Source organism: Scyliorhinus torazame, chromosome 16, assembly GCF_047496885.1.
Source record: "Scyliorhinus torazame isolate Kashiwa2021f chromosome 16, sScyTor2.1, whole genome shotgun sequence".
Lineage (NCBI taxonomy): Eukaryota > Metazoa > Chordata > Chondrichthyes > Carcharhiniformes > Scyliorhinidae > Scyliorhinus > Scyliorhinus torazame.
The window spans coordinates 61,233,185-61,259,593 of NC_092722.1; the positions used below are offsets into that span (position 1 = coordinate 61,233,185).

At 46.0% G+C, this 26,409-nt stretch overlaps 1 protein-coding gene across 10 annotated transcripts in view; it reads right to left on the reverse strand.

The window, feature by feature from the left end:
• Positions 1 to 26,409, reverse strand: part of tmem269 (transmembrane protein 269) — a 207,519-nt gene that overhangs the window by 175,387 nt on the left and 5,723 nt on the right. For 8 of the 10 annotated variants that reach the window (XR_011935440.1, XM_072478576.1, XM_072478574.1 and 5 more), the window contains exon 2: positions 12,097 to 12,156. Coding sequence is in view for 9 of the 10 variants with exons in the window: in XM_072478576.1 (XP_072334677.1) it covers positions 12,097 to 12,121 (25 nt within the window). In the remaining variant the exon portion in view is untranslated. The remainder of the gene's footprint in view (positions 1 to 12,096; positions 12,157 to 26,409) is intronic. The other 2 variants (XM_072478572.1, XM_072478578.1) reach the window with 1 other exon arrangement.

Below are 26,409 nucleotides of genomic sequence, written 5' to 3' on the forward strand. Positions count from 1 at the left end.
ACATAGATGATTTGGAGTTGGGGACCAAGGGCAATGTGTCCAAGTTTGCAGACGACACTAAGATGAGTGGTAAAGCAAAAAGTGCAGAGGATACTGGAAGTCTGCAGAGGGATTTGGATAGGCTAAGTGAATGGGCTAGGGTCTGGCAGATGGAATACAATGTTGACAAATGTGAGGTTATCCATTTTGGTAGGAATAACAGCAAAAGGGATTATTATTTAAATGATAAAATATTAAAACATGCTGCTGTGCAGAGACCTGGGTGTGCTAGTGCACGAGTCGCAAAAAGTTGGTTTACAGGTGCAACAGGTGATTAAGGCGGCAAATGGAATTTTGTCCTTCATTGCTAGAGGGATGGAGTTTAAGACTAGGGAGGTTATGCTGCAATTGTATAAGGCGTTAGTGAGGCCACACCTGGAGTAGTGTTCAGTTTTGGTCTCCTTATTTGAGAAGGGGCGTACTGGCACTGGAGGGTGTGCAGAGGAGATTCACTAGGTTAATCCCAGAGCTGAAGTGGTTGGATTAAGAGAGGTGGAGTAGACTGGGACTGTACTCGTTGGAATTTAGAAGGATGAGGGGGGGGGGGATCTTATAGAAACATAAGATTATGAAGGGAATAGATAGGATAGATGTGGGCAGGTTGTTCCCACTGGTGGGTGAAAGCAGAACTAGGGGGCATAGCCTCAAAATAAGGGAAGCAGATTTAGGACTGGATTTAGGAGGAACTTCTTCACCCAAAGGGTTGAGAATCTATGGAATTCCTTGCCCACTGAAGCAGTAGAGGCTCCTTCATTAAATGTTAAGATAACGATAGATCGTTTTTTGAAGAATAAAGGGATTAAGGGTTATGGTGTTCGGAAAGTGGAGCTGAGTCCACAAAAGATCAGCCATGATCTCATGGAATGGTGGAGTAGGTTCGAGGGGCCAGGTGGCCTACTCCTGCTTCTAGTTCTTATGTCTCCACCAGGACTGTGTGTTTGTCACTCCTACTGATAATGTCAGGTACAGATGCATCTGCAGCAGGTGCATTTGCAGCAGGCCGGTTGGTGGTGATGAGATCAAGTAAGGTTTTTCCTCAGTACCAGCTGCAGATTCAGTCTAGCAGCTATATCCTTTAGAACCCAACCAGCTCAGTCGGAGGTGATATTACCAACATTCTAATCCAGATCTTAACCAAAATGGAGATTTTGTTCCGGACCCCATCAGTTGCTGCTCTGGTTTGTTGGTGATGGAGGAATGGGTCTTTTAGTGGGCTTCATTCTCATAGGGTTGAGTGAAGGAGGGTTGAGTGAAGGTACACTCGAAAGTGATGGTTAGATATGTAAATGGGTCTAAAGTACTTCCACAGCACTGATATGCTTGCTGCTGAAACACCAACACAGTGCAAGTGGGGAAATATGTTCAGAGCAATGAAATTTGGGTGTAGCTGGCTCTCCTCAAATTTGTTTGAATTTATAAAGTAATTTAACTGTTTGTGGTGCTGATTTATTATACAAGATTGTGGAATTAGCACTGGTCATCTCCACCCACTAGACAGGACCACTGCATTTCCAGATTTTCTCCATTCAATCTCAATAAAGCCCATCTACTTTCAGTCTAACAATACTTCCACTAATGTTCATGTAAACCTGGGAGCTTTGTTTGAGGTTCCTACTGCATGATACATTTACATTCTCCAAACATTTTCACCCAGGTTTCTAAATTGTTGGTTGCTGATACTTAACCCTTCAAGCTACTGGAGGTAGCATATCATTCCCTCTAACAGTCCCCTCCCCCCAAATGAATGAGCTCCTAAATTGTAATAGACAGGAGCATGCCGTGAATATACCAATAGAGCCTGAACTTCAGCGGGATCTATGGTGGGGTAATTAACCAGATAGAAGTCCTGCCTCAACATAATTCTGAGAGCGATCACGAAGAACAAATATTGTCTCAGATATCTAACAGGGTGAAATTACTGCACACCTGGAAGAACGGAATATAAAGCAGAGTCCACGGTAAATGTAGCTTTATGCAGATAAAGGGAATGTTAACTGAAGCTGTACTTTGTATTTTCACAAGGCATTTGATATAAAACAACAGAAAAAAGCTATGCTAGGTGGTATTAAAAGGGAATGTAACCAAATTTGGAGTTGGTCAGGGGAACATAAAGCAGAGTAGGGCATGCCTTTCAAATCAGTGCGTTATGGATAGTGATGTGCCTCTTATTTGTAAGTTTGAGATCAGTGTGCCCTTTCTTAGAATCCCAGCTTTGCCAGCATGTTTAGGACTCATGCCCTACCTCCCCCACCCTCACCTCCAGCTGCCTATGTGATCATTGCCAGCACTTTGAAATTGTAGTGCTGTTTAATTTAGCGAGAAAAAGGTAATTTAGCGAGAAAAAGGGGTCGGTGAAGCTGGCGTGTTTCTCACAACTTTTTTCATCCGATCCATCACTGCGCAATTTTGGGAAAATTCCACCCGTTAAATCTGACAGACTAATGCCTTGTTCAAATCGTGAATTACCCAACAAGATGCAACTCTCATCATGCTACAACAAATGTGATAAAAGGATGGCCTGAGAGCATCAAAACAGGAAGTTTCACGCAGATAGATTGGTACCAGAATGCACAGAATTCTGCATTTGATTACATGGTGGCAAGAGCACAGGTTCTTGGGGGTCTTTGCCTGTGATCCCCATCAGGTACCAACCACTTTATTGAAGAAGCTATTATGGGTTTTCATTTTCTCTGTCGTTATTGGTGATGTTCTATCTGGACGAGAGGGTTTTGGCAAGGGTAACTAGAGAAACAGGATGGAGATTGCGCTTCAGCCCCTGGCTATCCAGGGTGATGTTCAGTTCCCTCTTGTCACTGGAATTATGAAGGCAGAATGTGTTAGAGCGGTTTTACTGGTGCTCAGCTTGAGGAACTATGCTTTGCAGTAGTCAGCCAGCTTTATAATATCGACATTCAGTGAATCTTGCAGTTCAGGGAAAGTCAGTGCTCGCATGCCACAGCAGATTTCATCTAGGCCGATAATCTTCCAGCACTGGGTTGGGGAGGGGAGGTAGGTTATCAGTGTACGAATTGAACAAGGTTGGTGCGAAGGCTAACTCTGGGATAGCTCATTAGTCGGTTTCCTCCAGGCACCTATTTTGTCACTCATATGCACCCTGAACCATCTGTCCTGGAGTAGCAGATCAATGGCTTGCTTATTGCTTGGAAAGCAGAACTAGGGGGCATAGCCTCAAAATAAGGGGAAGTAGATTTAGGACGGAGTGTAGGAAGAACTTCTTCACCCAAAGGGTTGTGCATCTCTGGAATTCCTTGCCCAGTGAAGCAGTTGAGGCTCCTTCTTTAAACGTTTAAGAAAAAGATAAGATACCTTTCTAAAGAATAAAGGGATTCGGGGATATGGTGGGCCGGAGAGTGGAGTGGAGTCCACAAAGATCAGCCATGATCTCATTAATGGTGGAGCAGGCTCGAGGGGCCAGATGGCCTACTTCTGTTCCTAGTTCTTATTCCTCCCTCGGCTAGGTTACTGATGCCAATGTGTCAGACTACATCATACAATGAGGTCATGGAAAATTGCCCCATTTTAAGATTCCTTTCAAAGCCATTTTCAATGAAACTGGAATAGAATCACAGAATTGCTACAGCGCAAGGTCATTCAGTCCATTGTGTCTGCACCATTTCCTCTAATGAGTATTGCAACTTACTGCTATTTTCCTGCCTTTTCCCCATACCCTTGCATAATTACCCAATCCCCTCTTCAACGCTCGATTGAAACTGCCTCCATCACATTGTTCCTATAGTGTGGCGCTTCGAACTGTACAGAATATTCCTGCGGAGGTCAAACCAGTGTCTTATACAAGTTTCACATAACCTCCTTGCTCTTGTACTCTATGCCCATTACTAAACCAAGGATACTGTATGTTTTGTTAACTGCTCTCCACCCATCCTACTACCTTCACATAACACACCCAGGTCGCTCTGCTCCTGTACCCTTTACAATTTGTATTATATACAATCTGCCAATGCTCTTACTACCAAAATGCATCACCTCACACTTCTCCATATTGAACTTCATCTGTCACCTATCTGCCGACTCCACCAATCTGCCTGTCGTTTTGAAATTCTACACTGCCCTCTTCAGTTTACAATACTTCCAAGTGTGGAAGCATCTGCAAACTCTGAAACACCAAGATCTAGATAAATAATATTAATCCTATTAGGTAAAAAAATCCTGATACCAATCCCTGTGGTGATACCAATCCCTGTGGAATTCCACTCCAAACCTTCTTCCCGCCTGAAAAATATCTACTGACCGTTACTCTGTTTCCTATTACTCAGCCAATTTTGTATCCATGTTTCTACTGTCCCTCTGGTAAATTTCCTTTTCGGTCCCTAATCGGCCCTACTCCTTTTACCAACGTTTTACTATTTGTGTGCCTATGGAAGAAGTTGGTATTCCCCTTTATGTTGGCTGCCAGTCTTTTCTCATAATCCCTCTGCACTTCTGTAATTAGGTCTTTCACCTCCCTCGGAATCTTCTGTATTCTTCTTGGTTCTCAATTGTATTTTCCACCTGACACACATCATAAGCACTGTCTTCCATCAATTTCTAGCTCCTTTTAAATCCAAGGAGCTCCAGATTTATTTGTTCTACCTTTCCCTTTTGAGGGACTATATCTTGACTGTGCCCAAATCTCTATTTCCACAAAAAAAGATAGCCCATTATTCAGCTATAGTTTTCCAACAGTTTGTTCCAATCCAACTGTCCAGCTCCATTCTTGCCCCACTTGAAACCATCTCCCCTAGTTACTCTGGACTGTTGTCTTTTTCCAACATCATTCTAATTCTTATATTCCCCCACTGACACTTGGATCAACTTGGCCCACCTCATTGCCAAGAACCAGGTCTAACAGTGCATCCTTTCTTACTGGACTGGGCACATACTGCTGTAGAAACACAATTTGGGAACGCTTGCCCCACTCTGCCCATTACACTACCACTGACGCAGTCTACATTCAGGTAATTAAAGTTACTCATTATAATATTCTATAATGTTTGCATGGCTCTGTAATTTATCTGCAAATTTGGTCCTCAACAACCTCCTTCCCACTATTAGCAATGTAATTATTACACACATTTTGTTCGTAGCCAAATTGATTCTATCCTTGAACCCTTAGGACATACTCTTTCTCCAGCACTGCAATGCTCTCCTTAACCAATACCGCCACTTCTTCTCTTTCTTTCCTATCTTTTCTGAACACCCTGTGCCCAAGAATATTTAACATCAGTCCTGCCCTTCATTGAGCCGGGTTTATTATCGACACATCATGGGCAGGATTCTCCGTCGGCTGACGCCAGAATCGGGAAACGCGATTGGACGGAGAATCGGTTTTGATGCCGAAATCGTGGCAGACACCGGTTTCACACCAAATCGCATTCTCCGGTGCCTCGACAGCGACGTCAACGCGTCCCAGAATGAACGTTAATGCCATTGGCATATCATTAGCGGGCCTGACCCGGTATTCTCGGGGGCCTCCGCGATGTTCCACCTACACTGGGGGCAAATTTCCGACAGCGAGGTTCACTTGTGCTTTTAAAAATCGTGGAATAGGCGCTGTGGCTCCTGAGGGAGAAAGAGCACGTACGGAAAGTGTCCAACATCACCATAGTTTGCAGTCGTGTCTTTGGCCCCGCGGGCGGGGGGGCTGCTGCTGTAACGCCGTGGTGGATGGATACAGAGCACCATTTCTGCGCTTGCAAGGCAGCCATATAGCTGGGCACACCACTGACAGTCCGCTGTGAACCTAGGGCCACAGGTCATACGAGCGTCCCCACAGGGTTACCCCCCCTAGGTGCCCTCTGGCCCCAGTTGATTCATCAGCAGGATGGGTGCGCTCCAGCGCAACCAGTGCCATCTTGTTGGCTGGGATGAGTGTATGTGGGAAGTGTAATGTGCATCTGCGGTTGCAGCTTGTCAGCCTCCCGAGTGTCAATCATGGACCCGGCGAATCTCGCACCGTTTCTCATTGGAATCTATTGTCTTCCACGTGGCGCCAGTGCTAGCCCCTCCACGGTCACTGAATCGGTCCAGGTGCAGCACCAGTTTTGCTGTCGTGGAAGTCCATGAATCCTGTCCCAGTGTCAACGCTTAGTCTCAGGAACGGAGAATCTCGCCGCATATTTTCACATGACAAATCTACACTTGTAACTCCCCAATCTTATTTCCTATACTCCATGCATTCGCGTACATGGACAGTAACCCTAATTTAGACTTCATTACTTTCTGCATCACCCTGACTTTACCTGTTAACATCGTATTCTCGATACTGGTGCTATTTGTCTCCCAGTATTTTGTGCATCCTGGTTTTCCTCTCAATCTCTCCTGGTTCTCACGCGCCTGCTTAGTGTAAATCCTCCCAACAGCACTAGCAAAATGCTCCAAAGAACTCCAGTCTCGGCTTTGTTTAGGTGTAACCTGTCCAGCTTGTGCAAGAGCCATCTTCCCCAGAATCAGTCAGTGTCCCAGGAATCTAAAGCCCTCCCTCTTGCAGCGTCTTTCCAGCCACACATTCAGTACTGCATTGCACGTTAGCGTAGATTGTTGTGCTCAAGTTAGAAATGATAAATAGACTAAAGATATGCTGATAAATGAACAGTGGGAAAATGTTTAACAAAAATCCATCCATTAAAAAACAATCTCAGCAAGATCCATCTGCACCTTGCAAAGGAAGTTAAGGATAATATAAAATTAAAAGAAGAGGTTTATTATGTTGCCCAAAGACTGGGAGAGTTTTAGAAATCAGTAAAGGTCACCAAAATGTTGACAAAGGTAAAGGAGTAAAGTAGCCAGGATTATTAAAACAGATTATATATATGTAAAAGCTCTTACAAAGAAGAAGAGTAGCTTGAAGCAGAGGAAAAATCATGGAGAATGAGGAAAGGGCAAGAGACAGAACAAATATTTTTTGTGTCCGCCTTCACAGTGGAAGGTATAATTACATACCACAAACAGTCCGTAACGAAGGGACTAAGAATGAGAAATTAAAGGAGAAAGTACGGGGAAACTGGTGGACTCAAATCTGAAGGATCTGATGTCCTACATCTTAACATTCTAAAAGAGGCAACTTCAGAGATAGTATATGCGCTGGTTATGATTTTCCAAAATTCCCTGGATTCTAGAACGATTCCAGCAAATTGGAAGTTAGAAAATGACCACTATTTGAGAGATCACGGATAGAGAGAAAACAGGGAAATAATGTTGGAATCTTAAAATGGACTGTATGATCAAAGTTAGCATAGCTTACGAAAGGAAAATTATCTTTGACCAATACATTAGAGTTTGTTGAACTAGTTGGGTGAATAAAGTGAAGCCCGTAGATTTCCAAAGGGCATTCGATAAGGAGCCACACAAAAAGGTTAAATGTATATGGAAAGGCCCCTGGGGTTTGGAGTGGATAACATACAGGAGTCCTTTCTCACCTAATTAAATAGCATACTAGGTGCAATTTCAGAGTGCTCCCCCCCCCCCCCCCCCCCCACACCATTTCCACCCTTCTCCACAGTCTCTGCCACAATCCCCTCCCCCATAAGGCCTGCCCCTGGAAGTGGCACCCTTGTCCCTCACCACCCAGGGCTCTACTCACCTTTGTGCCCCAGGCATGGTCATCACAGCTGGTTCTCGTTTTTTGAAAACCAGCAGTGATTCACGCTGGCGGGGAATCCAGCGTGGGCAGACATTACGACGCAAAGCCCTTTAAGAATATTTAAATGTATTAAAATTCATGGAAATCAGGTTTACACCTGATCATGTAAAGCGGCGGGGTAGATCTCAAACCAAAATCTTGCCAGCGCAAGTCCCTTTATGACCCTTTCATGAGATTTAGCAGCCATAGCGATGCTTGCGCCCGCAGCAAACGGGCCTTCTAAATTCTGCCCAATGGCAAAACAGGCTCAAGGGGCCATATGGTCTTGCTCTTATTTCTCTTGTTCATAACCCACAACCTTTTGCCTCAAGGAGGTAACAATGCTTGCAACTGAGCCATTACTAGCACAAATAAAGATTAATTTGTTTATTTTAACTGTGCCAAAAGTACTTCTTGAACAAATTCCTTGGAACATGACTGCATGAACAAAAAGGTCATGCCTAAACAGGTTTAAATAATTATTTTTAGATTCACCCATTAAATAAAAAGAAAGGCACAGTGTTTTCACAAATTGCTGCAATTAAATATTTGGTAATAGTTTCCTTGAATATAGTGACATGAAATTCTTGTGTTAGTTTCATCAGATAAAATTCCTACGTTCATGGCACGATGAATGCTGGACTGTACAAAACGATTATGCTTTCAAATGTCTCTTTTAACTGAAGGTAAAATTGGGAATTTTGGAAGCACCTGTGATCAGAGACATGCCCATGTGACCCGGTTGCCATTGGGTGAACCTCTAACTGAAATGTCAAGTAAAATTTTCCCAACCGTTCAGTGACATACAAACAAAAAAGCAAAGGTTGAGGCACAGTGAGAGACACAAAGCAACTACTGCTGTGTGAAGTTATTGGCAGTTATTGGTGTGAAGAGCAAAGAAATACTTTTTTGAAAAAAACTCAACCAAGTAGGATGCTCGAGTTATTTGTGTGTTTGAAAGGATGGGAACAGAGTAGACAGAACTTTAGAGATTGAGGAACAAGGAATCACAGATGGGCTTACTGATGAAAGTCAGATCTGAAGACTCAAGCCAAGTGAAATGGCATTTGAAGGATACTAGCATTGCAGGGAGAAATTAATCTCTTGGAGCTGGGATAGCTTTGGACTGGTCCTTGTGCTGCCAGAAGTGCAGTGGGTATCAAAAAGGTTGTAAGACATATAGCAATTGCATTGATTAGTTAACACAGAAGTACCTTCTTTGATTTGATGTACGAGTTGTCTGCTAATTAATATTTGATATGTTGACTTGTTATCTTAAAAGTTAGGGGTGCCGGTTTAGGTCAGTTGGCTAGACAGCTGGTTGTGATGCAGAGCGAGGTCAGCAGTGAGGGTTCAATTTCAGTACCAGCTGAGGTTATTCACGAAGGCCCACCTTCTCAACTTTGCCCCACGCATGAGGCGTGGTGATTCTCAGGTCAAATCACTACCAGTCAGCTCTCCCCCTCAAAATGGGGAAAGCAGCCTATGGTTTTCTGGGACTATGGCAACTTTACCTTAACTTCACAGTCAAAGTTCTAAAGAGTGAAATCTAAAAAGTGAAATCTTGCCCAAAGAAATAAATTGGTGCTTATTTGAGAAATTCATCTAAAAAAATTATTCATCTTTATAGAGAGCATAACAAAGTTTTGACATATACATACAACCTCAACTGCTTCCAACAACCTCAACTGCTTCCAACAATATCTTCACCTGGAGTTTTAGCCCTCAGTCATTATTAATTCTAAATCAACCTTCTTCCATGGACTCAAACAACATCAGCGGTGTTCATTTTTGGCCACAAAGGGGTGGAAAAAATACAGGGTTTGAATCCTGCATCTGAATGGCGAGTTTTGAGGAAATCTTGATATTGGACCTAATAAGCGTGTGCACAAGACAAATTCTCCAAAGAATGATCCAGAATCGGGAATGACATCGATCAATAGTTGGGTTGGGGGGGGGGGTTCAGGTAGCAAGTAAAAAAGGAATCCCTAAACAGCTATTGTTAAACAAAAATAAATACACTGTAATCTTTCTAGTCTAGAAATCTAACGTTCAGGACCACTAATTGTCCAGAAATAATTTGAGCAGACCCAAGCGACTCACAGCGCAAGTACTTTGGGAGCTGAAACATGGAAGGTTTGAATAGATAAGGAAAACAATTTTTAATCACTCTTGTGTTGCAAGTAAATATTTACATCTGTGGTGCTTTCTGGCCACACTTATGGTTAGGCGTTCTAAAATTCGGAAAATTTAGAAGTGACTTGGTCCCAAGAATTCTGGATTGAGTGTACTACTTTAGCAGGAACATAATTTAATGATGCGGTTTGACTTAAAGATCATTTGATCTTAAGGGAACCCTCTGAAAGAAAATCAATGTTACTTCCTCCATTTTTTTTGAAGCATTTACTCTACTTGATCTTTCACAGCACTGCTCTGAATTTATTGCTGAGATTCTTATCCAGGCCGTTGTCGCATTCTGATCGGCAAATGGTCTACAGAATGCAGTTGCATTGCACTTAGATGTCATGCATTTTCAAGCAAAACATTGCATTAAATGACCAGGTTTGAATTGTAAAAAAAAAAGGATACATCAGTTCAATACTGGCAAAGCAATGGTTAGATGAGTCTCCACTCTTCTAAAAAAAATTATAAATTAAGCATACAATTATGAAGAAATCAATTGGGAACATTACTGAGCCCAGTACTGCAAGGGTATTTGTCAGCAATGATGGTCATTAACTTAGGTTGCTAATGCCATATTAACTAGTATAACAGTATGTTCTGTTCCTTCTCATTTGCCAGCAACTTCTATGCCGGACTCCTGTTATTAGCATTCACCGTTAGGACCAGAAGCTAGTGGAAAAGTTACCAATTGATATTAAATAAACAAAAAATGCTTTTCTGAACACATGAATGATGGATTCTAGCTCTTTAGTGAAAATGATTCTTTGAAGGGGGCAGAAATTATGATGGTTACACTAAATCTACTATGCTTAAATTGATGCTGAGCCCAGCAAACTGGCACCATTGGCGTTTGCAAATATACATGTGTTTCACAATTGAGATATAGAAAAATAGATAACATGCAAAATTAAAAATCTAATTTTTGTGCACTTCGTGACAAAACCCCAGCAATATTACACAAAGATACAGGATCATCAAATTGATTACATCACATCATTATTATTTTTTCAGTTCTGCTTGTTTGAAAGAGAAGGGAACTTGGGGGAAAAGATCAGCACATCCACAAACATGCCATTTGAAACAAGATTTATTTCAACACATTAAAAAAATGGCAAACATTTCATATCAAACTGCAAAGCCACGTTGTAAGCATACGTGTCACACTATGGTAGAGTTTAATTGTTATATTTCTCTTATACCAAGGAGAGATCAAAATAGGGCAATTTGGGAGTTCTTACAAACGATTGTTCTATGATAACATTCCCTAGTAGTCAGCATATTCACATGTTTTCATTGTTTTTTCTCTACACATTCCAGGTTTAAAGTATAGGGTTTGTGGATTAACTGAAGGAAAATCAAAACTGAAGCGCTGTAAAGCAGTAGCTACCCACTGCTAGCCATCTAGCAAATCTTCAGGCCCTTCCAACAACACAATATAGTTCTCAAAATTCCTATTCAAAAAGGAATCCATGATGTTCTATTTTAATATCTTTCCTCCTATTGTAGTTTACGCTGCAGAAAATTCACATGACCTACTGGATCATTATTTTCTTGTAGGAGATGCTTCGGTTTCTTCCAATCCACATAAATCACTGTGGCTCCCCCAGTTGGAAACGTCTTGGCAATATTCATAGACTCCAACCAGCACCAACCATCCCCACTCAAAGAGAACGGAGTACCAAATGCAATTTTAGTCACAAGGGGATTCATTATGTGGCCACTGCTGTGGAGCAACTAAAATAAAACCCCATTTTACTCAAGAATTGAATGGTTACGGGCAAATTTTAATCCAGGCCACATTTAGTCAAACCAATTTTGGCTAGTTTCAGAATTTGATCCTGTCCTTGCTCCGAATATACGGATATCTTCAATTCTAGCCTTAATGACCACCATTTACAAAATGCTGAACATTTTAGTATTCAGAGAAGATGTTTGCAGGTCGCATTGTTTTATAGCAATTAATAAGTCTTTTTCCCCAGTACCTTCATTGTTTGCATCTGGAATTAGATCGTACAGTATGTCCTAATATCATAAAATAAGATTTATCATTTAACCCAATGAACAACTTCCTGTAAAAGAATGTTAGGGGGAGGGTGGGGGATACAGGTTTTAGAGGATAGACAAGCTAAAACAAAAGCAACCGAACTGGAGAACACAAACCCAGTGGCGGCAGACAAGTTTATGTGTTACTTATTACAACTGGCAAAGTTAAGTGACTGGCAATATTTACTTACTGGAAGGGGGGCTCAGTATAAACATCTTGCCTTAAACTTGTGAAATAGATTAATCTTCTGCTGAAAAACAGAAAGAAAAATAGACAGTAACATTAGGAATCAACTCACTAATTGGCAGACATTAACACATCTATTTCCCCCCCCCAAATGGAGTTGCATCAAAAAGCTAGGATAAAATTCAAAACCACAATTATATCTGAAAATTGAGCTGCATGAATTTATGTGTGGTTCAGATTTGAATAGGAGTTTTTACAATTCATTTAGGTCAGACTGGCACATAGTTACTGTTGGTTGGTGGCATTATGGTATCTGATCAGTACTTTTAAACTTACCATTGGAATGAAAAGCAATTAAGGTATTCAATCTTACTGTTCCAACTGTAAATGAGCCAATTGATCAACGCAACTGAATATGATTTTCCCAACATAAAATGGTGGAGATGAGGTGGGGGGAAAAAGGAGATACCAGAACATGAGCTGTTCTTGCAGTGCATTTTCTTATTCTTATTAATTTAAGCTTTTTTGTTTGCCTGGTGGATATTGGTGACGTGGAAAAAACATTTCTTGCCTTCTTCCAGTTTAAACAGAACAAAAAAAGAGTTGAGATAGAGGGGACAATTAGTCACTTTGCGAAGTGGATGCAGGTTATATGGTACTCATTTCAATTGATACAAAAAAAAAAAAAAAGGAAACAGCACTTGGCATATAGACCATTTGGTCCTTCGAGCCTGCTAGACCTCATCATCAAGATCTTGGGTGATCTATCTCAATTCTACCTTCCTTCTCGAACTCCATATCCCTTAAACCTAAAACTGCATTGAGGTCGGTCTTGAATATATTCAATGGCTAAGCATACACAGCCCTGTGTGTTAGACAATTCCAAAGATCCCTTTTAATTTCAGTCCTAAATGTTTCCAAGCCAATTTGAGACTGCGACCCTGTGATTTTGAGTCTCCAGCTAGGCAAACGTTTTAGCTTTAAGAATTTTATGTTGCAGTTAGATCATCTCTCATTCTTATAAACATCAGCAACATAGGCCTAGACTATTCAACCTCTCCTCATAGGACAACTCCATATCTCAAGATCCTAGTGAAACATACTCGTGGTCACAACAGAGGAGCACATCAATGACCCTTGATTATCTGCAGACTAACCAGCATACACGACAAGAGAACGCGAGCGAGCAGGGCAAAAGTAACCAAGAGTTGGAAGTGGTTTTAATTCTTCTAAATTTTCCCGTACAACTATTCTGGTAAGACAATAAGAACCATCTAAAGTTTGCAATTTATATTGTGGTTTTGGATGGCTTCAAGTTCAAGGCAATGATAGTCTGAAATTTCCAGACAATCCTTGCCTGAGGACTTTCGGTGGATCCCCCAGCACATCTTTGGAGTACACCCCCAGTTACAATGCTCTGGAGTACAGAGGTTACAGGCCATGATCTATGTAGCATTTCATGCCACTATCCAGAAAGATCAAATTAACAGAAGGATGAAATGGCCATCATTTCTCTACAACTCACACAAATTAAATCTTTGTATCATTATACGAGTCTTAGTCGACTGATTGCTTTATTAACCAAATGGCAGGATAAATATAGTGGTTTCATCAATACATGAAGTTCACTTCCGGTGGCGGTCATGGAGCGAGTAGTCACACATTTAGTGGCAGTTTTTTCGGACCTTTTCCCCGGTTAACAGGTGGATGTGAGGTGGAAAAAAGGAACAGGAGTGTGAGTGGAAGAGATTAACCCTCTGGTGTATGAAGCTGAAGGCCAGAAGCAGTTGAAAAAGTGGAAATCAGTTGGTTAGAGCGGGTGCGACGTACGTGGAAATGGCGGACGGGTAGGGGGCGGCCCTGCTGGCTCAGTGGTCGACAAACCAGCTAGTGAGTTTCTTGAACGAGAAGTTCACCCAGCAGCGAAAGGAGAGTCTGGAGACCTGACCCAGGCGGTGGATTCGATCAGAGCGGTGGAACGAGCCGCCGAGGGCGATGGTGGTGCAATTGCACCGGTTCCTAGACAAGGAGCAAATAAAGAGGTGGTGTGGGCCAGGCAGAGCGATGGTGGTGCAATTGCACCGGTTCCTGGACAAGGAGCAAATAATGAGGTGGGCTGCACCTGGGAGCAGAATTGAAATCAGAGTGTACCAGGAATTGGGTGCAGAATTGGCCAAGAGGAGAGTGAGCTTTAACAAGGTCAAGGCAGCCGTCTACAAGAAGGAAGAGAAGTTTGGGCTACTGCACCCGGCACGTCTGTGGGTGACCTACGAAGGCCGGGATTTGTACTTTGGTTCGGCAGAGGAGGTGGTAGATTTTGTTAAAGACAATGGACTGGCAGGAGAAGGTGGACTTTGAACTTTGGTGGCGATGCTGCTGTTAACTTATGTTTGGAGCCATTTCTTTCTTTTTCAGCTTCAGGTTTGTTCTTTGTTTGGGGCTTGGGGAGGGGTTGTTTTTGCTTGTTTGCACGAATGTTCGAGCGGGGGGGGGGAGAAAATCAGTGGGGGGGTAGGATGCTAGGCGCCATGGGCAGGGGATGCCAGGCTAGTTCACAGAAGCGCAATGGGGAGTGGGGGGGGGGGGGGGGGGAAGGGGTGAGTGGAATGTCAGTGAGGGGGGGCTGGGAGTACTGCTGACAGGGGAAGGGCTTTTAAAGTGCAAGGGGGAAGAGGATCGATGATGGTGGGCACCCGTGGGCAGGCACGGGACACTGGCTGGAGGCTGGCCCAAGAGGGACAATGGTTGATCGGCAGGGTGCCCCCCGTCGAGGCTGGTCACGTGGAACTTGCGAGGAATGAATGGGCCAGTCAAGAGGGCCAGTGTGTTCGCACCCTTAAAGTGGATGTGGTCATGCTACAGGAGACTCACCTAAAGCTGGTGGACCAGATTAGGTGGAGGAAGGGATGGGTTGGGCAAATATTTCATTCAGGATTGGACGTTAAAACAAAGGGGGTGGCGATTTTGGCGTTCGAGGTGGGAAATGTAGTGGCGGACTCTTGGGGGGGGGGGGGGGGGGGTACATTATGTTAAGCTGGAAATTGGAGGGGATGCCAGTATTGTTGCTACACATCTATGCCCCGACCTGGGAGGATGTGGAATTTATGAGGCGGGTGCTGGGGAAGATTCTGGACCTGGACTCTTTATCGGCTGATTATGGGGGGACACTTGAATACGATCCTGGATCCGAGACTGGACCGGTCAAGCACGGGGAGGGTGTCGGCTACAGCATCGGAGCCTCGGGGGTTCATGGAGCACATGGGGTGGGGGGGGGATCTGTGGAGATTTGGGAGACCGAGGGAGAAATAATTTTTGTTTTACTCCGATGTGCACAAGTTGTATTCCCGTATAGACTTCTTCGCACTGGATAAGACGTTGTTGGCAGGGGCGGTGGATGTTGAGTATTCGGCAATAGTGGTGTCGGACCATGCCCCGCACTGGGTGGATTTACGAGTGAGCAGGGGGTGGTCTCAGCGCCCGCAATGGAGGCTGGATGTGGGACGGTTAGCGGAGGAAGAGGTGTGTGAGCGGGTGAGGAAGGCCATCTGGGGTATGTGGAGATAAATGACACGGGGGAGGTTTCGGCAGGTACGGTTTGGGAGGGACTGAAAGCAATTGAATGGCTGGGGGGGTGGGTGGAGGAAATCCTGCAGGTGGACAGCAGATATGCAGAGGCCCAGGAGGAAGGGCTGTTAAAGGAGCGCCAGAGATTGCAAATGGAATTTGGGTTGTTATCCACGGGTAACCCACGGCAGTTTCAAAGGGCGAGAGGGGCAGTATATGAATATGGGGAGAAAGCAAGCAGGATGTTAGCGCACCAGTTGAGAAAGCAGGAGGCGGCGAGGTGGAGATTGCGAAGGTGAAGGACACAGGTGGGAATATGGGGCGGGATTCTCCGACCCCCTGCCGGGTCGGAGAATCGCCGGGGGCTGGCGTGAATCCCACCCCCGCCAGTTGCCGAATTCTCCGGCACCTGATATTCGGCGGGGCGGGAATCGTGCCGCGCCGATTGGCAAGCCCCCCCCCCGGCGATTCTCGGGCCCGCGATGGGCCGAAATCCCACTGCTGGGATGCCAGTCCCGCCAGCGAGAATCAAACCACCTCGCTTACCGGCGGGATCAGGCAGCCTGGGGCGGGCGCGGGCCTATCTGGCCCCAGGGGGTGCCCCCACGGTGGCCTGGTCCACGATCGGGGCCCACCAATCCACGGGCAGTCCTATGCCGTGGGGGCACTTTTCCCTCCGCCTCGGCCACAGCCATCACCATGGCCGACGTAGAAGAGAACCACCACACCCCCCCCTGCGCGGGGATGACGCTCCCGCGCATGCGCGGACTTCCGCCAGCCGAAGTCCTTTCGGCCCCGGCTGGCGTGGCGCGAAAGACCTTTCCCGCCAGCCGGCGTCGCGCCAACCACTCTGGCGCAGGCCTAGCCCCTCAAGGTGAGGGCTTGGCCCCTAAAGGTGCAGAGAATTCCGCACCATTGGGGCGGCCCGACGAAGGAGTGGTTCCCGCCACTCCATCCCGTCGGGTAGGGGAGAATCCCACCCATGGTCTTGGACCCGGTGGGGGTGAAAGGTGTTTAGGGAGTTTTACAGCAAACTGTACGAGTCGGAAACCCCAGCGGGGGAAGAGGTTGCTGGGAGGGTTGGAGTTCCCAAAGGTTGATGAAGAGCTGGTGGAGGGTCTAGGGGCCCAATTGGCCTTGTAGAAGTAGTAGAGGGGTTGGAGGCAATGCAATTGGGTAAGGCCCGGGGCCGGACGGGTAACCAGTGGAATTTTATAAGAAGTTCACGGGGTTTTTGGAGGACCAGACTGGGTTCGTTAAGGGGTGGCACTTGGCGACCAACATTAGCAGGCTGCTTAATGTAATCACGATGCCTCCAGGAGGGCGTGAGGTTGAGGTAGTGGTGGCCATGGACTTAGAGGCCTTTGATCGGGTGGAGTGGGAATACCTTATGGGAGGTCCGTTGGCGGTTTGGGTAGGGATTTGTGGACTGGGTCCGGTTGCTACACCAGGCACCGGTGGCAAGCGCGTGGTCGGATCGGGTGAGATCAGATATCTTCAAGTTGCACCGGGGGACGAGGCAGGCATGTCCACTTTCCCCACTGTTGCTTGCCTTGGCTGTAGAGAATTTGGCATTGAGAGCGTCACGGGTCTGGCAGGGAATAGTACGGGGGTGGCGGGAAGCACGGGGTGTCGTTCTATGCGGACGATCTACTTCTGTACATATCGGACCCGCTGCGGGGTTGGAGGGATTATGGGAATATTTAAGAGGAATTCGGATGGTTTTTGGGGATACAAATTGAATATGGGTAATAGTGAGGTCTTTGCGATTCAAGCGAGGGGACACGAGAAGAGATTGGGTGAGATGCCGTTCAAGGTGGTGGGAGGAAGCTTTCGATATTTAGGTATCCAGGTGTATGGAAGTGGGAGCAGCTGCATAAACTGAAATTGGGGCGGGTGATAGATCAGATGAGGGGGTGTCTTTTGGAGGTGGGATGCACTCTCGTTCATTGGCGGGGCGGATTCAGACGGTTAAAATTAGTCTTCACAAGGTTTTTGTTTGTTTTTCAGAGCTTCACAATTTTTATCTCCAAATCGTTCTTCAAAAAAAAGTGAGCGCAGAGATTTTGGGTGTGGACACCGATATGTGATAACCACACCGGTTCGCTCCGGGGGGGGGGGGGGGCTGGAGGTGGCGGCGGGCAGGGATCGAGAGATTTAGGAGTAGGAGAGGGGAAGGTCTCAGAGATCTAGAAGGAACTGATGGAATGGGAAGGAGCCTCGATAGGGGAAGTGAAGAGAAAGTGGGAAGAAGAGCTGGGTGTGGTGTTGGAGGCCGGGTTATGGGAGGAGGCCCGGAGGAGAGTTAATGCAACCTTGTCGTGCGCCAGGCTCAGCCTGATACAGTTCAAGGTGGTCCACAGGGCACACATGACTGTGGCCCGGATGAGCAGGTTATTTTTGGAGGTGGAGGATAGGTGTGGGCGCTGTGCAGGGGGGCCCCGCGAACCATGTCCATATGTTTTGGGCATGTCCGAGGAGGGGTTTGTGGCAGGGGTTTGCTGACGTCATGTCAGAGGTCTTACAAGTGAGGGTGGTGCAGAGTCCAGAGGTGGCGATCTTTGGTGTGTTGGAAGACCCGGGGCCCAGGGGGAAGAGAGAGGCCGATGCCCTTGCCTTTGCCTCCCTGGTGGCCCGGAGACGGATCTTACTAGGATGGAGGGACTTGGAATCCCCGAAGTCGGGGGTATGAGTTAGTGACATGGCGGGGTTTCTCAGACTTGAAAAAATTAAATTTGCCTTGCCTGGAGGGGCTTGTTGCAGGTGACAGCTGTTGATCGACTTCTTTGAGAAAAATTAAGCTGTCAGCAGGCGGGGGGGGGCTGCTGACTCCGTAGTACTTTAAAATGACAAAAGTAGGAAAAGCCTGAGCAACAAAAGGATATCACAAAAAGGCAGATCAGGGACAGACAGCATGGTTTTGTTAGGGGAGGGGTCTTACTAACTGAAGAACATAATAAGAACATAAGGACTAGGAGCAGGAGTAGGCCACCTGGCCTGTCGAGCCTGCTCCGCCATTCAATGAGATCATGGCTGATCTTTTGTGGACTCGGCTCCACTTTCCCACCTGAACACCACAACAGTTTTTCAAAAAACTATCTATCTTTATCTTGAAAACATTTAATGAAGGAGCCTCAACTGCTTCACTGGGCAGGGAATTCCATAGATTCACAACCCTTCGGGTGAAGAAGTTCCCAAGCTCAGTCCTAAATCTACTTCCCCTTATTTTGAGGCTATGCCCCCTAATTCTGTTTCACCCGCCAGTGGGAACAACCATTCCCACATCTATCCTATCTATTCCCTTCATAATTTTTAATGTTTCTATAAGATTTCCCCCCCCCAGCATCCTTCTAAATTCCAACGAGTACAGTCCAGGTCTACTCAACCTCTCCTCAACTCGGGGATTAACCTAGCGGATCTCTTCTGCACATCTTCCAGCGCCAGTACGTCCTTTCTCAGGTAAGGAGACCAAAACTGAACACAATACTCCAGGTGTGGTCTCACTAACACCTTATACAATTGCAGCATAACCTCCCTAGTCCATCCCTCTAGCAATGAAGGACAAAACTCCATTTGCCTTCGTAATCACCTGTTGCACCTGGAAACCAACTTTTAACAACTCACGCACTTGGACACTCAATAAAAATAATCCCTTGTGCCATTATTTCTACCAAAATGGATAACCTCTGTAGCCACCTAAAATGGCTGATTCCCGATTAATTTGGCCAAAACCCGATATAAAATGGCTAACCGAAAAGGCTGATGGGAAAAGCAGCCAACAGGACACAAACGGACAGAATAGCGTATTCGGATCTGGGTAAGTCGACCCAGATCGATACCTGCGACTATTAGCAGCACATCAAGACATTTGCAGTTTAATCGGCTATCCCCGGGAACAATTGCAACATATTAGCAATTGAATGCCGGGCCTGGCCTCTCGGCGCCTGCAGTGGCCGAAACAAAGACAGGTGAACGACCACCCCCCGATCGAGGAATCACCCCATTATTGGAGCATATTGAACCCAGTGATTGGGAACAAGTCCAATCACTTGGGACTCAGGGTCAAGGGCCGCCCCGAGAGGCGGAAAGCCCCTGGGCCCTATAAATTGAGGGGCCAAGTTCAGATCTCTCTCTCCCTTCTTCTCCTGCTCGCAACCTTCGCAAGAACCTTAGACAAAGAAACAGTAAGTTTGACTCCAGCGATCGCTACCCCAGAGACTCCTAGCCATCGACCCGTATCAGCCTTTTGAATCCCGCAGGCCAGACCCAATTCGATAAACCATTCGTTTCCCTGACCTGGTGGGCCATTCCTAAAGTTAAGTATTGGCCAGTAGTAGTAGGTTTTGATATAGACAGTAGGATTTGATATAGACAGTAGGATTGTGTAAGTATTTATTGCTGTACATAAATGACTGTTGATTTCAATCTTACTAAGCGGTGTGCTGACTTATTAAATCATACTCGAGCCACGTGGCGGTATCCGAAAGATACCTGGCGACTCGTGAGCAAAGGTGACATAATCAGAGCTAATAAAACTAAAGCTAATAAGAGCAACACCTCACATTTGTCAACATTGTATTCTATCTGCCAGACCCTAGCCATTCACTTAAAACTATCCAAATCCCCCTGCAGACTTCCAGTATCCTCTGCAAATTTTGCTTTACCACTCATCTTAGTGTCGTCTGCAAACTTGGACACATTGCCCTTGGTCCCCAACTCCAAATCATCTATGTAAATGGTGAACAATTGTGGGCCCAACACTGATCCCAGAGGGACACCACTAGTTACTGATTGCCAACCAGAGAAACACCCATTAATCCCCACTCTTTGCTTTCTATTAATTAACCAATCCTCGATCCAAAATACTTTACCCTTCATGCCATGCATCATTATCTTTCTTATGCAGCAACCTTTTGCGTGGCACTTTGTCAAAGGCTTTTTGAAAATCCAGATATAATGTCTACCGCACTGGTAATGTCTAAAAATTCCACCAAATTACAACCTGCCCTTTATGAACCCATGCTGCGTCTGTCTAATGGGACAATTTCCATTCAGATGCCTCGCTATTTCTTCCTTGATGATAGGGTCCCTACTACCGAAGTTAAGCTAACTGGCCTGTATTTACCCGCTTTCTGCCTACCTCCTTTTTTAAAATAAAAACAGTGGTGTCACGTTTGCTAATTTCCAATCTGCCTGGACTAGTTTTAGTCCCGGCAGATTCACTTTAAAAAAGTGAATTTTGGTAAATTATCACGAGTGCATTTGCAATTTCCCTAGCCATCTCTTTTAGTACCCTGGGATGCATTCCATCCGGGCCAGGAGACTGGTCTACCTTTAGCCCCATTAGCTTGCCCATCACTACCTCCTTAGTGATAACAATCGTCTCAAGGTCCTCACCTGTCATAGCCTCATTTCCATCAGTCACTGGCATGTTGTTATTTGTGTCACCCACTGTGAAGACCGACCCAAAAAACTTGTTCAGTTCCTCATCTCCCATTATTAAATCTCTTTTGAGGAAGTAACAAAGAGGATTGAGAAGTGCAGTGGATGTTGTCTACATGGATTTCAGTAGGGCATTTGGCATCCCACAGGGCAGACTGGTCAGGAAAGTGAGATATCATGGGATACAGGGGAAAGTGGCAGGTTGGATCCAAAATTGGTTCAGTGACAGGAAACAATGTCTGGATGTTTTTGAGAAACAGTTTTCAGTGGCGTTTCAAATAGTCAGTGTTGGGACCCTTGCTGTTTATTGTATATATTAATGATTTACCTTAATGTGGGAGGCATGATTGGGAAATTTGCAGATTTCACAAAAATTGGCAGTGCAGTTGACAATAAAGAGGATAACTGTCAACTCCAGAATGATATCAAAGGTTTGGTTGAATGGGCTGGGCAGAAGCAAATAGATTTCAACTCGGAAAAGTGAGAGATAATGTTATTGAGGGCAAACAAAGCAAGGGAATACTCAATAAACTGGAAGATATTGAAAGAATTTGAATAAGTGAGAGACGTTGGTGTGCATGTCCACAGACCCTTGAAGATGGACAAGGTGGTCAAGAAAACATCGGGCAAGGTATTGAATACCTTGCCCGATGGTATTGAATACCATCGCAGGGATGCGATGATGGAATTATATAAAATGTTGGTTAGGCCACAACTAAGTTTTTTGTACAGTTCTCTCTGCACCACATTACAGGAAGGTCACTGCTCTGGAGAGTGCAGAGGAGATTTACAAGAATGTTGCCGCGACTTGAAAATTACAGTTATGAGGAGAGACTGGATAGGTTAGGGTTGTTTCTTTAGAACAGAGGAAGCTAAGGGGTGACCTAATTGAAGTGTAAGTTATGAGGGATATAAACAGGGGAGACAGGAAAGACTTGTTTCCCCTAGCTGAGGAGTCAATTACTAAGTGGCATAGATTGAAGGTGGTTGGTAGAAGTACGAGAGGGGACAAGAGGAAAAAGGTTTCAACCCGAGCGTGGTGGGTATCCGGAATACACTGCCTACATAAAGTACCTGAATCTGCATCTTAAGTGCTGTAACCTACAAGGCTATGGACCAGGGTCCTGAAAAATAGGATTAAAACAAGTGGCTAGTTTCATTTTTCTCTATTCCCGGCAGCACAGACATGGGATGAATGGCCTCTTTCTGCACCATAACTTTACTATGGTTCTAGCCTTCATAACACTTTCACTGAGAGTGGGATATTCTGGTGGGTTTCTCAGTGGTGGGATGAGTGAGCCATGCAAAAAGGCACCCTGTTGAAGGGGGGGGGGGGGGAAAAAAAAAGAGAGAAATCCCACCCCAAGCATCCTCACCTTTCTACCCTTGCAGGCTCATCTGAGAATGGGAGCTGCAGCCCTTTCATTTGTAGATAAATCAGGAAGCTCAAGGAGATCCTAAGCCATACGAAACAATAGAATCCATATAGGTCGTTGGGCGACCAATTCTCTCAAAAGAACCCGAAACTGACCAGATAAGCGGACGTTCTCACCTACTTTGTCAACCGGATTTCCTCTCATAAGAAAAGATGTGGGGCTTGATTCTCCGTCGGCACGATCCTCCGCTTCGTCGGCAGCGCACTCAGGCACGTGGATTTCCCGACGGCGTGGGGGTGCTCACAATGGGAAACCCATTGGCCGGCTGGCGGGACAGAGGATCCCACTGCCAATGGGGCGCATCACACCAAACAACAAGCGTCAGGTTTTACCTAGCGTGCTAGCTGCGGCGCAGTTTCGATGATGAAAGCCGGGAGACCCCGCTCCTGGGATCTAACCGGCTCGTCACGCTTTGCAAGATCAATCTCGAGACGCTGTGATGTAAATCCCGGCCCGTTGAGGGCGGGATCACTTTGCGGCAAATCTGCATATTAGAATGAGGCAGTAAGCGGAGGTCCCCTGCTGCATGCCATTGGGCAAGGTCATACCTTGGCACTGCTGGTGCCACCTGGGCACCCTGGCAGTGCCAGACTGGCAGAGGGGGTTCGGGATCATTTCTGTTCCTCGGAGATCTGGACACCATTTTTAATGGTGGGAAGTTCCAAGATTTTGTACCAGCGACAGCAAAGCAGCGGCGATATATTGGGGCAGCAGGGTAGCACAGTGGGTAGCACTGATGCTTCACAGCACCAGGGTCCCAGGTTCGATTCCCGGCTTGGGTCAGACGCGCGGTTAGATAATTTGGACATTCTGAATTCTCCCTCCCTGTACCCGAATAGGAATGTGGCGACTAGGGGCTTTTCACAGTAACTTAATTGCAGTGTTAATGTAAGTCTACTTGTGACAATAAAGATTATTATTTCCAAGTCAGGGTGGTAAGTGACTGGAGTGGAACCTCCAGGTAGTGGTGTTCCTAGGTATCTGCTGCTCTTGTCCTTCTAGATAGTAGTGGTCTTGGAAGGTGCTGTCGAAGGAATCTTGATGAGTTACTGCAGTGCATCTTGTAGATGGTACACAAGCTGCCACTGTTCATCGGTGGTGGAGGGTTTGAATGTTTGTGGAAAGTCGGTGGTGGAGGGTTTGGAATGTTTGTGGAAAAAGAGGAGCAATCAAGCAGGCTGCTTTGTCCTGGATGGAGTTGAGCTTCAAGTCTTGTTGGCTCTGCACTGATCCAGGCAAGTGTAGAGTACGCCATTACACTCCTGACTTGTGCCTTATAGATGGTGGACAGGCTTTGAGGAGGTCAGAAGGTGAATTACACGCCGTAGGTTTCCTAGCCTTTGACCTGCCCTGGTAGCCAGTATTAATGTGGCTAGTCCACTTCAGTTTCTGATCAATGGTAACCCCCAGGATGTGTATTGTAGAGGATTCAGCGATGGCAATGCCATTGAATGACAAAGGCCGATGGCTAGATCCTCTCTTGTAGGAGATGGTCATTGCCTGTCACTTGTGTGCGAATGTAACTTGCCACTTGTCAGGCCAAGCCTGGATATTGTCCATGTCTTGCCACATTTGGACACGGACTGCTTCATTATCTGAGGAGTCACAAATGGTGCTGAACATTCTGCACAATCCCCACTTCTGACCTTATGATGGATGTCAGGTCATTGATGAAGCAGCTGAAGATGGTTGGGCCTACGACACTGGCCGGAGAAACCCCTGCATTGATGCACCGGAGCGGAGATGATTAACCTCCAACCATCTTCCTTTGTGCCAGGTATGACTCCAACCAGCGGAGAGTTTCCACCCACTTCTGACCTCATGATGGAAGGCAGGTCATTGATGGAGCAGCTGAAGGTGGTTGGGCCTCGGACACTACTCCTAAAGTGGTAAGCTGGAGGGGAGGTGATTGACCTCCAACCACCACAACCATCTTCCTTTGAGCCAGGTATGACTCCAACCAGCGGAGAGTTCTCCCTTTTCCTCCCCCCCCCCCACCCCTATTTACTCCAGTTTAGTTAGGGCTCCTTGATGCCATACTTTGTCAAATGCTGCCTTGATGTCAAGGGCAGTCACTCTCACCTCACCTACGGCATTCAGCTCTTTTGTCCATGTTTGAACCAAGGCTGTAATGAGGTCAGGAGCTGAGGGACCCCGGCGGAACCCAAGCTGAGCGTCTGTTAGTAAGTTATTGCCGAATAAGTGCCGCTTGATAGCACTGTTGACTCCTTCCATCATTTTGCTGATGGAGATCAGATGGATTCGGGCAATAATTGGCTGGGTTGGATTTGTCCTGTTTCTTGTGTACAGACACACCAGGGCAATTTATCACATTGCCAGGTAGATGCCAGTGTTGTAGCTGTACTGGGACAGCTTGGCTAGGGGTGCGACAAGTTCTGGAGCACAAGTCTTCAGTACTATTGCTAGAATATTATCAGGACCTATGGTCTTTGCAGGATCCAGTGCCTTCAGCCGTTTCATGATATCACGTGGAGTGAATCGTATTGGCTGAAGACTGACATCTCTGATGCTGGGGGCTTCTGGAGGAGACAGAGATGGATCATCCACTCAGCACTTCTGGCTGAAGATTGCTGCAAATACCTCAGCCTTGTCTTTTGCACTCATGTGCTGGGCTCCTCCACCATTGAGGATGGGGATATTTATGGAGCCTCCTCCGCCAGTGAGTTGTTTAATATGCCCTGTACACAAGAAACGCGACAAATCCAATATAGCCAATTACCACCCTATCAGTCTACTCTCCATCATCAGCAAAGTGATGGAAGGAGTCATCAACAGTGCTTCACCAGGAGTACCTAATTTGTACATCTGCTGGGTCCTGCTCCTGGTATGCTCGCCTGCACTTTCCATTGGTGCCAGGTCAACGAGGTTTCAGATTATGCTGGTATACAATTATGCTGCTGTTGATGGCCCACAGTACCTCATGGATGCCCAACTTTGAGCTGCTGGATTGGTTTCAAATCTATTCCATCTAGTACATTAGTGTCACACTGCACAATGGAGGGTATTCGGTGTGAAAACAGGACTTCATCACCACAAAGACCATGCTGTGGCCACTCCTCCCGCAAGGATCCTTTCTGTGATTCCCTATATTTTTTTTTACTTTGTTTTTGGTCCATGGATCTTTAATGGGGACATAAGCAGGGTAAGTGAGGAACTAAGTTGCAAAGTAGTACACAGTGCTATGAAGATTTAGAACAAAAGAATTCAGGCTTTACAGCACCCGAGAGATTGGTTCGATTGGTTGGCTGGTGGTCAGTGGATTGGTCAAGGACTGTATTCAGCCTGGCTGCAGACAGTGATTGGGACTTGGCAGGTAAGGTGTTTTCAGAGAACCTGAGAGAAAGCATCTCCCCTCAGCATTCAGGAGCTATGTGTTGCTCTCTCTCTTTCTCCGAAATGTTTCTGAGTCTGCAGAGAAGTCTCAACAACCTGTTGAATCCACAAGTGAAAACCACTAGACTGAAAGCAAAGACATCCAACTAGAAGAAAAATTCAACTGGAAGACGTCCATCTGAAACGGAGACTTACGCAGACACGGGGAGAATATGCAGACACCACATAGACAGTGACCCAAGCCTCCCCATGCCCCCTTCTAGGAAGCCCACCTTTCACTCCCCCAACCTTTCAGAGGCCCCTTCATAACCACCCTTCATAGTCCCCTTTTATGGGGACAGGCCCCGAATCTTGGCAGTGCCACCGTGGGAGTGCTCCTGGCTTTGCTGTACCACCCAGGCACCTTGGCAGTACCCGAGATGCCAGCGTCAAGGTGCTCATCCAAGGCACAGGGGGCCACCCTACAGTATACCCAATTACCCTGGGGCCTCCGATGACCCAGGAGACCCCCCAGATGCTGT